General features: G+C 45.7%; 1 protein-coding gene across 1 annotated transcript; it reads right to left on the minus strand.

Annotated features, from left to right (window-relative positions):
• Positions 1-378: 378 nt before the first annotated feature.
• On the minus strand, positions 379-11,416 carry ST6GALNAC4 (ST6 N-acetylgalactosaminide alpha-2,6-sialyltransferase 4). Its single transcript, XM_087703649.1, has 6 exons — positions 11,280-11,416; positions 7,547-7,611; positions 6,349-6,534; positions 3,756-4,168; positions 2,746-2,853; positions 379-1,160 (listed from the first exon to the last, which is right to left on the minus strand). Exons 2-6 carry the CDS (start codon positions 7,556-7,558, stop codon positions 971-973), a joined length of 909 nt encoding a protein of 302 aa, XP_087559775.1. The 5' UTR covers positions 7,559-7,611; positions 11,280-11,416; the 3' UTR covers positions 379-970.
• Positions 11,417-12,144: the final 728 nt, after the last annotated feature.

The raw sequence follows: 12,144 nt of genomic DNA on the forward strand, positions 1-12,144 counted from the left end.
AGGGGCTGCCCCAAAGAAGAGGGAGCCAAGCTATTCTCCAAGGCACCTGAAGGCAGGACAAGAAGCAATGGGTGGAAACTAATCAAGGAGAAATCCTTCTTTCTCTCCTTCCTTCCTTCCACCCTTCCATCCTTCTCTCTACCATCCTTCTCTCCTTCCTTCCTTCCTTCCTCCCTCCCTCCCTCCTCTACTTCCTTCCCACCTTCCTTCCTTCCAATATCTCAGAAGCTGCCACAAAGAAGAGGGAGTCAAGCTATTCTCCAAAGCACCTGAGGGTAGGACAAGAAGCAATGGGTGGAAACTGATCAAGGAGAGAAGCAACTTAGAACTAAGGAGAAATTTCCTGACAGTGAGAACAATTAATCAGTGGAACAACTTGCCTCCAGAAGTTGTGAATGCCCCAACACTGGAGGTTTTTAAGAAGACGTTGGATAACCATTTGTCTGAAGTGGTGTAGGGTTTCCTGCCTGAGCAGAGGGTTGGACTAGAAGACCTCCAAGGTCCCTTGCAACTCTGTTATTCTGTTCTATTCTGTCTCTCAAGGCCTTCGTGGGTTGCAATTGTGCCTTTTTAAGTTTTCAGGGCGGGTTTACAGCATAAAACATCAACATCCGTTTCTTCTCCATTCTACCCTCCGGAACCCGCCCCAAACAGGAAGCATCTAACCCCTGGCCTCTGACTTGCGTCAGAGCGCTTCCTTTTTTTTTTTTCTGTGCAAAATATATATATATATATAAATCATCACACAAAACCAGGCACGGAGGAAATCATAATAAAAGAGAGAAAAAAAAAACAGGAAGAATTTGCAGTCCCTCGACAGAATGTTAAAAACGGGGAGCTAAGAGAAGAAGACGGAGAGGTGTTTTGTTCGCAGGGGATGCCTCTCGCTGCAAACTTTCCAACTTTCTGCAGCGCCGTAATTTCTCCGGGCTCGCCAAGTGGCAAAGTTTCCGCCGACAAATAACTCCTTCTACCCATCGGACCATGACGGATGAGTGAAGACAATGTTCCTTTTCTTCGCCCAGCGGGAAAAGATTGCTTTCTCGGTGATGAAACGGTGCCCGCCGCGGGCAGCCCGTTCGTGGGCTTGGTACATCCGGCATTCGTCCAGTCGCCCCTTCTCAAAATAGTGATAAGGCACAGCCGGTTGGTTCTTCTCTCTGCCAATCGAAGGAGCCAAGTTTAAAGTTTATATATATATATATATATATATATATATATATATATATATATATATATATATATATATATATATATATATATATATATATATATATATATATATATATATATATATATATATATATATATATATATATATATATATATATATATATATATATATATATATATATATATATATATATATGTGTGTGTGTTTTTTTATTTGTGCTGATAAATAAATAAAGGGAGACTAGTATAGATCTATTTCAAGCTATTTAGCTTTCATCAGCTAGCCACACCCTTGCTGGGATTTGAACCTGGGCTATATTACATACTAGGCAGACTTCTTAGCCATTAGGCCACAGGCTCTTATCCGTTATCAGCGAAGCCAGGGTGAAAGGTATCTATTAGATTTTTACAACCCCTGGTAAGCCCCAATTATGGGAGGAAGCTAACTGCTTCCATCATCTGTCAATTGGCTCGTCACGAGCTTGTGATATATATATATATATATATATATATATATATATCCCAGCCTGTGAAGAGCTAACATGCCACAGTGACATTCCACCGAAGGCAGCTTGAAATAACTAGCCATTAATAAAACAAAAATATTGATTGAGGCAACAGAGAGAAAATATTTTTGTTGTTGTTTATCCTTACCTGGGGAAGAGCCAAATGTGTTTGTTTTTTTTTCAAAAGGCAACTTTGGTTTTTCCTTGAAGACAGTTCGCTTCTCACCCAAGAAGCTTCTTTGGTTCTCACTCAAGAAACGTCTTCTGCCAGAACTGAAGAAACTTCTTGGATGAGAAGCAAAACGTCTTCAAGGAAAAACCAAGTCCAGTGGCCTTCTGAAGAACTGAAGAAGCTTCTTGGATGAGAAGTGAAAGGTCTTCAAGGAAGAACAAAGTCCACCTGCCTTCTGAAGATCTGAAGAAGCTTCTTGGATGAGAAACAAAACATCTTCAAGGAAGAACAAAGTCCTGTTGCCTTCTGCAGAACTGAAGAAGCTTCTTGGATGAGAAGCGAAACCTCTTCAAAGGAAAACAAAGTCCTGTTGCCTTCTGCAGAACTGAAGAAGCTTCTTGGATGAGAAGTGAAAGGTCTTCAAGGAAGAACAAAGTCCACCTGCCTTCTGAAGATCTGAAGAAGCTTCTTGGATGAGAAACAAAACGTCTTCAAGGAAGAACAAAGTCCAATTGCCTGAAGGACTGAAGAAGCTTCTTGGATGAGAAGCGAAATATCTTCAAGGAAGAACAGAGTCCAGTTGCCTTTTGAAAAAAAGCACCTTTGGGACAACCATGACCTGGATGACCATGAATCTCCATAGAGATTTACCTGGGGAAGAGTTGATCCTTTGGATACAGCCTCCCCATCTTTGTGTCTTCTGGGAAATGAGCATTTTGGGATGGCATCATTTTTTGGAGAACATCTCCAAGATGTTCTCCACCTCTTCGCCCTGGCCACCAGAGCACAAATCATAGCCTCCCAAGATGTAAGGGATGAAGAGAAGTCTCTCATAAAGAGTCCCATCTTCTCCTTTGGCTTCCCAGCTCAGAAGACCACCTCAAAATTACTTACTTGCAGTGGTTCTCGCTGACCATCCCGAAGACAAAAGTCTGCTCACACAACTCCATCGCCAAAACCATGGTGAACCAGCCGGTACTGAGAAAGGAACCAGATTTCATCCTGCGGGTTGGGAAGAGAAGATGCTGAGATACGATGTAGGGGGAACCAGAGAAAGCCCTGTCAGATGCAATGAAATCGAGTTTTACACCCCTAGCTTAGAAGGAGCTAAGAGAAGAAATTTGGCAGGAGCTGGAGCCTCAGCTGTTGTTGGAACTCAACCTCACCGACGGCTTCCATCCTTGCTTTGCTACCGGAATTCCACCGGAAGCCGCTCAACTTCTTTCCAAGCTTCCCACCAAGAATGGAAGCTGGGAATTTCATCACGGAGCTTTGCTGCTCCACCGGGTCCCTCCCTTAGTGAGGAGGTGGTCATCCTCTCTCAAGAGTGGCTCGGTTGGCTCGGGAAGAAACTGGGAAAGGGTCAAAGTCAGGCGGGGCAGAGCAGGGGAGAGGTAGAACAAGGGAGCGGGTTCAGATGAAGACCAAGGCCCACACCCCTCCTCATCCTAGGGCACGTAGGGAAGAACGGAGAAGAGAGCAACGGCTCTCGGTTGCATGGCTTATGAGGGAGGAAAGGGCCCCGATTCCCTTCACAAGGCACACCTGGGGAATGGAGTTTAAAGGAGAGGCAAGTGGGAAGGACAGTTGTTGGGAACAAACACTGAGTTTAACTGCTTAGCTGAGTTCCCGGCATCCTCCCAACTGGTTTGATTTACTGTCCTGCTGCTTCACTTCTGGAACTCCTTATCTTGATTGCTCTACTCAATTATTTTACTTTGCCTCGGTGGATTTGTAGTTGGAAGTTTTCTGCTTACAGCATTTGGACTGGAGCATTTTCAGCCAGAGGCTGTAAAACAGGTTTGTGGAAGAGCGTTTCTCCAGGCCACAGAGTCGAAAGGGACGTTGGGGGCACAGTTGGTGTTCATAAAGAGACTCATAGAGTCACCACGCTCCCCGCTCACCTGTTTTTCCCCGTCTCCTGTTGGAAGAGCTCGTCGCAGCGGGCCATGGTTTTCTCAGTGAGCGTGTAGAGACGCAAAGCTGGGTACATCTCCTTGATCTTCACCAGGGTCCGATAAACCAAGCCGATTTTCTCACGGCTCATCAGCCGGGGAGGCCCCCAAATGATATAGGTGGTGTCGCAGGATTGCTTGAAGAAATAACTGTGGTTGCGTAGCAGCAAAGGGATGCTGGTGTGGGAGACCACGCGGAGGGTGCTGCGGCTGCCCACGTCTTCCTCATAGCCCTGAGTGGGGGCCTGGTTCATGCGCAGGACGCATTCCTTGGCGTCAATCTCCGTTCCCGAACGGGAGCCCAACATCTGCCCGGAACTGGACACAATGGCACATTGGCGGCATGGCACTTGAGCCAGGGGCTAACCAGAAGAAGAAGGAAAAATAAAACAGAAGAAAGTGCCGTAGCATTGCTCTCTAGGCTTAAATTGGGGAGGGGGGATTCCTCCGCTGAGAGATTTTCTCCCCCACGGCAAGTTTCATTTCCCTGGGGGAGATTTCAGTATGCCAATGTAGCTCCCAGAAGTAAAATCCTTCCATCGTTCAGTTTCCGACCACCCCTCCCCATCCTTTTCTCCAAATGAGCTTGGACACGTATAATAAGTCAATTCCAAATGGCTATGCAATGTTAGAAGCAAAGAGCTGTGGTTTTCCGCTCCCAGAATTCATGGTGTCAGGGGAATTCTGGGAGTTGACGTCCACTCCACAAGTCTTAAAAGTTGTCGAGGGTCACAAACACTGCTGTAACCAGTGGACTTCAAATTTCGTAGGTAGGTAGGTAGATAGGAAGGAAGGAAGGAAGGAAGGAAGGAAGGAAGGAAGGAAGGAAGGAAGGAAGGAAGGAAGGGGAGAGGGAACAAAGAATTACTTTTGATACTGAAAAAGAGAAGAAAGAAAATAATGAAAGAGAAACAAAATATGTAAAGATTGGATGGATGGAAGGAAGGAAGGAAGGAAAGAAAGAAAGAAAGAGAGAGAGAGAGAAAGAAAGAAAGAAAGAAAGAAAGAAAGAAGAGGGACCAAAGAATTACTTTTGATACTGATAGTATGTAAAGATTGGATGGATGGATGGATGGATGGATGGAAGGAAGGAAAGAAAGAAAGAAAGAAAGAAAGAAAGAAAGAAAGAGGAGAGGGACCAAAGAATTACTTTTGATACTGAAAAAGAGAAGAAATAAAATAATGAAAGAGAAACAAAATATGTAAAGATTGGATGGATAGAAGGAAGGAAGGAAAGAAAAAAGAAAGAAAGAAAGAAAGAAAGAAAGAAAGAAAGAAAGAAAGAAAGAAAGAAAGAAAGAAAGAGGAGAGGGACCAAAGAATTACTTTTGATACCGAAAAAGAGAAGAAAGAAAATAATGAAAGAGAAACAAAATATATAAAGATTGGATGGATGGATGGATGGATGGATGGATGGAAGGAAGGAAGGAAGGAAGGAAGGAAGGAAGGAAGGAAGGAAGCCCCCACAATTTTCCTGGATTGGGAATTCTAGGAGTCGAAGTCCACACATCTTAAAATTGCCGAAGTTACGCACCATAATCAACGAACATCACATTTCTTCTGGCTGGTTCTTGTCAAAAAAGCTCTCCTGTGATTGGCTGACACGCCACACAACCTTTTCAAGCCACCCATTTGTGTAGCTGAACGGTTGCATTAATACCTAAATAAGAGCCCCTGCGTTATTAAAAAGCTTTTGTTATGCATCTATATGGCGTTCTCATATTGAAAACGCTCTCCTATGTGTCTCCTATCTTGCAAAGAGCAAACTAGCATCAAAGGGCCATTTAAAATGTATTTATAGAATTTAGAATAGAATAGAGAAAATACAGAAAAAAATAGAATAGAGAAAATGCTGAATAGAGTGGAAGAGAATAGAATATAGAAAGAACAGAATAGATAAAAAGCAGAAAAAATAGAATAGAATAGAGAAAATGCAAAAAATAGAATAGAATATAGAAGTAGAATAGACTAGATATAATGCAGAAAAAATAGAATAGAATAAAGAAAATGCAGAAAAAAATAGAATAGAGAAAATACCAAATAGAGTGGAATAGAATAGAATATAGAAAGAACAGAACAGAATAGAAAAGATAAAATGCAGAAAAAATAGATTAGAATAGAATAGAATAGAATAGAAAAAATGCAGAAAAAATAGAATAGAATAAATGCAGAAAGAATAGAATAGAATAGAGAAAATGCAGAAAAAATAGAATAGAATAAGGAAAATGCAGAAAAAATAGAATAGAATAAAGAAAATGCACAAAAATAGAATAGAATATAGAGAGAATAGAATAGAGATAATGCAGAAAAAATAGAATAGAATAAAGAAAATGCAAAAAAAATAGAATAGAATAGAATAGAATAGAGATAATGCAGAAAAAATAGAATAGAATAGAATAAAGAAAATGCAGGGAAAAAAATCGAGTGGAATAAAGAAAATGCAGAATAGAATAGATTATCTAGGGGTTTTTTGGCTGCAAGGGCTTCCTGGCCCACTTCGCATCTAAACTGCCTTTCTCCCTAATCTTGAGATCTGACTCACCTTTCCATCTGGAACGCTGATATAGCCCTTAAATTGGGCAGTTTTAAAACTCTGTGCCAGCCTGCTCTCCTTCCCTTCTCTGGGTTGGCAGCTGAGCCAGCACAGGGAGCTACAAAGGCGTGGGCACAACAGGAAGTAAGCGATGCTGCAGGCAGACAAGACAACGAGAGTGAAGAAGAGGCGAGGCTGCAAAAGAGAAGCTGTGTCGGTAAACCGATAAGATACCCAGACGCAGGCAGGATTCAACTGTACAGAGCTAACAGACCAACAGAGCTGGAAAGGACCTTGGAGGTCTTCTAGTCCAGCCCCCCACCCACCCCGCTCAGGTGGGAAACCCTATAGCATTTCAGACAAATGGTTATCTAATCTCTTCTTGAAAACCTTAGTGGTGGATCATTCACAACTTCTGGAGGCAAGTTGTTCCACTGATTAATTGTTCTCCCTGTCAGGAAATTTCTCCTCAGTTCTAGGTTGCTTCTCTCCTAGATTAGTTTCCACCCATTGCTTCTTGTCCTGCTCTCAGTTGTTTTGGCGAATGGCTTGACTCCCTCTTCTTTGTGGCAACTCCTCCTGAGATATTGGAATACTGCTATCCTGTCTCCCCTGGTCCTTCTTTTCATTAGACTAGAATAGAATAGCAGAGTTGGAAGGGACCTTGGAGGTCTTCTAGTCCAACCCTCCTGTTTAGGCACAAAACCCTACACCACATCAGACAAATGGTTATCCAATCTCTTCTTGAAAACCTTAGTGGTGGAGCATTCATAACTTCTGGAGGCAAGTTGTTCCACTGATTAATTGTTCTCACTGTTAGGAAATTTCTCCTCAGTTCTAGGCTGCTTCTCTCCTTGATTAGTTTCCACCCATTGTTTCTTGTCCTGCCTTCAGGTGCTTTGGAGAATAGCTTGACTCCCTCTTCTTTGTGGCAACCCCTGAGATATTGGAAGACTGCTATCCTGTCTCCCCTGGTCCTTCTTTTCATTAAACTAGCCATGCCCAGTGCCCGCAACCGTTCTTCATATGTTTTAGCCTCCAGTCCCCTAATCCTCTTTGTTGCTCTTCTCTGCACTCTTTCTAGAGTCTCCACATCTTTTTTACATCGTGGCGACCAAAACTGGATCCAGTATTCCAAATGTGGCCTTCCCAAGGCATCACGGAGCCCTGCAGATCTCTAGGAATGTCAGAGCCACGGGATACTTACAAGCACTTGCATCCTTTACGGAGTTTTCAGCCATGTATCTGGTTTGGAAGTCTGGGACAACTTCCCTGCAAAGAGATAAAAGACAGGTGAGCGATTCCAGAGGTGACTTTTCCCATTGCTTACAAGATGCTCAATCATCCAGGTGTTGCTCGTCCCAAAGGACCTGTTTTCCCAAAAAACAACTGGACTTTCCCAGGAGTTTTTTTTATTCCTTTGAAAACATTTCGCTTCTCATCCAAGAAGCTCCCTCAGTTCTAACGGACAGCTGGGGAAACCGAAGGATTTATTGAATGGAAGAAGAACAAACAAGAAAATCGAAGGATAAAAGCACTTCTCCCTGTGTCCAGCTGAGGCCTTAACAGGTCGGTGTCCCCAGGCATCCAAAGAAACTAATTACAACATTAAAAAATTTCAGCTATTAAAGATAGCACGGTGGCACAGTGGTTAAAGTGCAGTACTGCAGGCTACCTCTGCTGACTGCCGGCTGCCTGCAATTTGGCAGTTCCAATCTCACCAGGCTCAAGGTTGACTCAGCCTTCCGTCCTTCCGAGGTCGGTAAAATGGGGAGCCAGATTGTTGGGGGGCACGAGGCTGACTCTGTATATTGCTTAGAAAGGGCTGTGAAGCAATATTATAAGTCTAAGCGCTGTTGTTATCTAAGCAACATGGTGTCACGATGGTTAGAATGCAGTAAAGGTAAAAGGTTCCCCTCGCACATATGTGCCTGTGGTTCCCGACTCTAGGGGACGGTGCTCAGCTCCGTTTCAAAGCCGAAGAGCCAGCGCTGTCCAAAGACGTCTCCGTGGTCATGTGGCCGGCATGACTCAATGCCGAAGGCCAACGGAACGCTGTTCCCTTCCCACCAAAGGTGGTTCCTGTTTTTCTACTTGCATTTTTATTTGCTTTCGAACTGCTAGGTTGGCAGAAGCTGGGACAAGCACATTTAGCCTCCTTTCAAATCTTTCCCATCTTCAACCTTGGGAAATGGAGAGAAAGACAGTGGGAGTCAGCCAGCCTGGTCTGGTGACGAGATACTTAACAGCTCAGAAACTGGCTTCATGAATGTGTTTGGTGCTCTCCCAAGGAAAGTACAAGACAACCTATTATTCAAGTCAGAAAGGTGGTTCCTATTTTTCTACTTGCATTTTTTACGTGCTTTCGAACTGCTAGGTTGGCAGAAGCTGAGACAAGTAGCGGGAGCTCACTCCGTTACGCGGCACTGAGGATTCGAACCGCCGAACTGCTGACCTTTCTAACCAACAAACTCAGCCTCTTAGCCCCTGAGCCACCCCCATCCCCTTGGATGCAGTATTGCAGGCTAATTCTGCCAGCAGTTCGATCCTGACCAGCTCAAAGTTGACTCGTCCTTCCGTCCTTCCGAGGTGGGTCAAATGAGGACCCAGATTATTGGGGGCAAGAGGCTGACTCTGTAAACCGCTTAGAGAGGGCTGTAAAAGCACCGTGAAGCGGTATATAAGTGCTATCGCTGTTTCAGTGTGCCACACAAGTTGCCAGAATCAGGATGTTTTTCTTTTTTAAAACCATATAAGACTGGACTTGTTTTAGCTAATCACCCGCAGCCAAATTGGTAAATGCATTATCAAGAGAGAGAAAAAAGTGTTTGATTTTGCAGGCCTCGTTTCCAAACTAACTTTCTTAGCTGCCTGTAGATTTCATCACAATGCCAGCTGTGTTGTAACTAGTTGACAACCAGAGAAACACAAAACTATTCCATCAATTTTTCCCCCTCCCCTGACAACTACGCTAATTTAATATTGACTTAATTTAGGATTATTTGAAGCTGGTTGGCCAATTCTGAAAAAAAGACCGGGTAATTTTAACTTTGCTCAAGCGTGATCCTTTCAGGGGTAGGAAAACAGACCATGTTTTCTGCTGGTTAAACTATGATTCCCAGCAAACCCTTCTCTTCCCAGCAGAGAACAGCAAAATGCTTCGATTGAGATCCGCATACGTGGGACTGATTGGGGTAGATTGTAAGGGTGACACCAAAATATAATTTTAGGTCATTTTATCCTATTTCATATATTTATGTATTAAATTACATTGTATCTTATTCCATAACTTTTGTGTTTTACCCTACTCTGCTTTTAAATTGTTTGTATAAGTTTTTACTGGCGACATGTGTTTGAACCTTGTGCTTTGATATGGCCTATATAGGCTAATCAATAAAGCTATCATATCCCAGCAGAGGATGCTGGGAGTTGTAGTCCGTCAACATCTGGCAAGTCACAGGGGGTCTACAGCTGTTCCTTAAGAGAAGAGCCATGGATTAGCACCCCTCTTCAATTAGGAATAATTTTGCCCCCTTCTCTAAGGAAAAAAAAACAACCTAACAAGGATTTCACCGCTTAAATTGATCCGCAGTTCGGCAGTTCAAATCTCATCGGCTCAAGGTTGACTCAGCCTTCCGTCCTTCCGAGGTGGGTAAAATGAGGACCCAGATTGTTGGGGGCAAGAGGCTGACTCTGCAAACCGCTTAGAGAGGGTGGGAAGCGGTATATAAGTCTAAGTACTATTGGGAAGGAAGGAAGGAAGGAAGGAAGGAAGGAAGGAAGGAAGGAAGGAAGGAAGGAAGGAAGGAAGGAAAGAAGGAAGGAAGGAAGGAAGGAAGGAAGGACCGTGGTTTCACAGTGGTTAGAATGCAGTATTGCAGCCTAATTCCGCCAGCAGTTCGATCCTGACCGGCTCAAGGTTGTCTCAGCCTGCCATCCTTCCGAGGTGGGTGAAATGAGGAGCCAGATTATTGGGGGCAAGAGGCTGACTCTGTAAACTGCTTAGAGAGGGCTGTGAAGTACTATGCAGTGGTATATAAGTCTATTGCTATTGCTGAGGCTAAGTGGATGTTGCATGGCGCAGTGGTTAGAGAACTGCAGGCTACTTCTGCTGCCTGCTGGCTGCCTGCAATTCGGCAGTTCGAGTCCTTCCGAGGTCAGCAAAATGAGGACCCAAATTGTTGGGGGCAAGAGGCTGACTCTGTAAACCGCTTAGAGAGGGCTGGAAAGCACTGTGAAGCGGTAAACAAGTCTAAGTGCCATTATCTTCCTTCCTTCCTCCCTATAATTCTGCCCACTGCCAGCAGTTTGATCCTGACAAGCTCAAGGATGACTCAGCCTTCCATCCTTCCGAGGTGGGTCAAATGAAGAGCTAGATTGTTGGGGGCAAGAGGCTGACTCTGTAAACTTCTTAAAGAGGGCTGTGAAGCGGTATATAAGTGCTACTTCTATTGCTATTTAACCACCCAGAATCCAGAGCTCCAGGCAGGCAGAAGGGCGAAGAAGGACGCTCTGCACATGCCCCCGAGTCTCCTCCGTGGGACAAAGCGCAGGGAGGGGAAAAGAGGTTCCCCCTTCGCAGGATGGCAGGGGGGAAAAGAGATAACACCCCCCCCCCAATCTATCTGCGGCGATTCATTCCTAGCAAGCGGTCGCGGGAGTGGGGGGAGGGAAGGCTGGGAAGGGCAGGCGGGGGCATCGGAGCCCGGGCCGAGGGAAAGAGGGCGCCAGAGGGAACGCGCAAAGGAGCCCGAGGACGCGGCAGGCAAGCCTTTTTTTGCCAGCCGCGCGCGCCCCAGGGGGACCCGCGAAGTGCCAAGAGAAAAGACGAGGATGGCAAGGAGGGGGGAGGCGTCTCTCTCCGCCTTCCCTGGAGGGTCCCCCGGGGGCTTCTCCCGGCTCCAGGCAGACGGGCCTGTGCTCGCCAAGCAGCCACTTACCAGCTTGGCCAAAGGAACCCGCAGCGTGGCACGCGCGCTCGCCCTCTCCAAGCGCGCCCGGCGCTGGCGGCCCCGTTAATCTCCAGCTGCCCGAGCTGGCGAACCCTTTAAGAGCTCTGCAAAGAGGCGCAGGCTCCGCCTCGGACACCACCACCCCCCGCGCGCCCCCCACGTCCCACCCACAGCCCGCCAGCGCCCTCCCTGCCAGTCGGGAGGCGGTTCCGGGCTCACCCACTCCTCCACGCGGTGCAAGGGCGCAGCGGGCAATCGGTGCGCGCTCCATGCGTGCCGGTTTTTTTCTTCCGTGGAAGGGTTGGTTAGGGTCTCATGGCTGAGTGGGGGTGGGGGAACGGACTAGATTTAGGGGCTAGTAGGCAGGAGACAGACAGACAGACAGACAGGGTTTGGCCAAGCACCAGCCTGCCACACAGCATGGAAAGCCAAGGGGCTTCAAAGCCAACATTCCTGGTGCTGAAGCCAAGGGCCCAGTTCACACAAGACACTAAACCAGTGTTTCTCAACCTTGGCAACTTGAAGATGTCTGGACTTCAAGTCCCAGAATTCCCCAGCCAGCATTCGCTGGCTGGGGAATTCTGGGACTTGAAGTCCAGACATCTTCAAGTTGCCAAGGTTGAGAAACACTGCACTAAACTGTGGTGCGATTGATAAGCTTGTGGTTCAGGAAGTGTGCAAGTCTAGGTTTCATACTGCGTGCAGTAGAATTCCTCTTTATTTGTCTGCTTGCTTGCATGCACTTCTCTAACTGTCTGGTTTGGCTCTGCAACTCAACAAGACGTGACAGACTTCAGAGGAGAATCAGAACTGCAGGAAAAACAATGGCTACCAACCTGCCTTCCATTGAGGA

The sequence above is a fragment of the Thamnophis sirtalis genome, unplaced genomic scaffold, assembly GCF_051295495.1.
Source record: "Thamnophis sirtalis isolate CommonGarterSnake01/CBP01778 unplaced genomic scaffold, rThaSir2_p1.2 scaffold_2, whole genome shotgun sequence".
Taxonomy (NCBI): domain Eukaryota; kingdom Metazoa; phylum Chordata; class Lepidosauria; order Squamata; family Natricidae; genus Thamnophis; species Thamnophis sirtalis.

Coding starts and splice junctions, on each gene's coding strand:
- ST6GALNAC4 (XM_087703649.1), bottom strand. Junction 4,169..6,348: donor TCAGCGTTCCAGATGGAAAG/GTGAGTCAGATC, acceptor TCTTCTGGTTAG/CCCCTGGCTCAAGTGCCATG. Junction 1,161..2,745: donor GTCAGCGAGAACCACTGCAA/GTAAGTAATTTT, acceptor TTCGATTGGCAG/AGAGAAGAACCAACCGGCTG.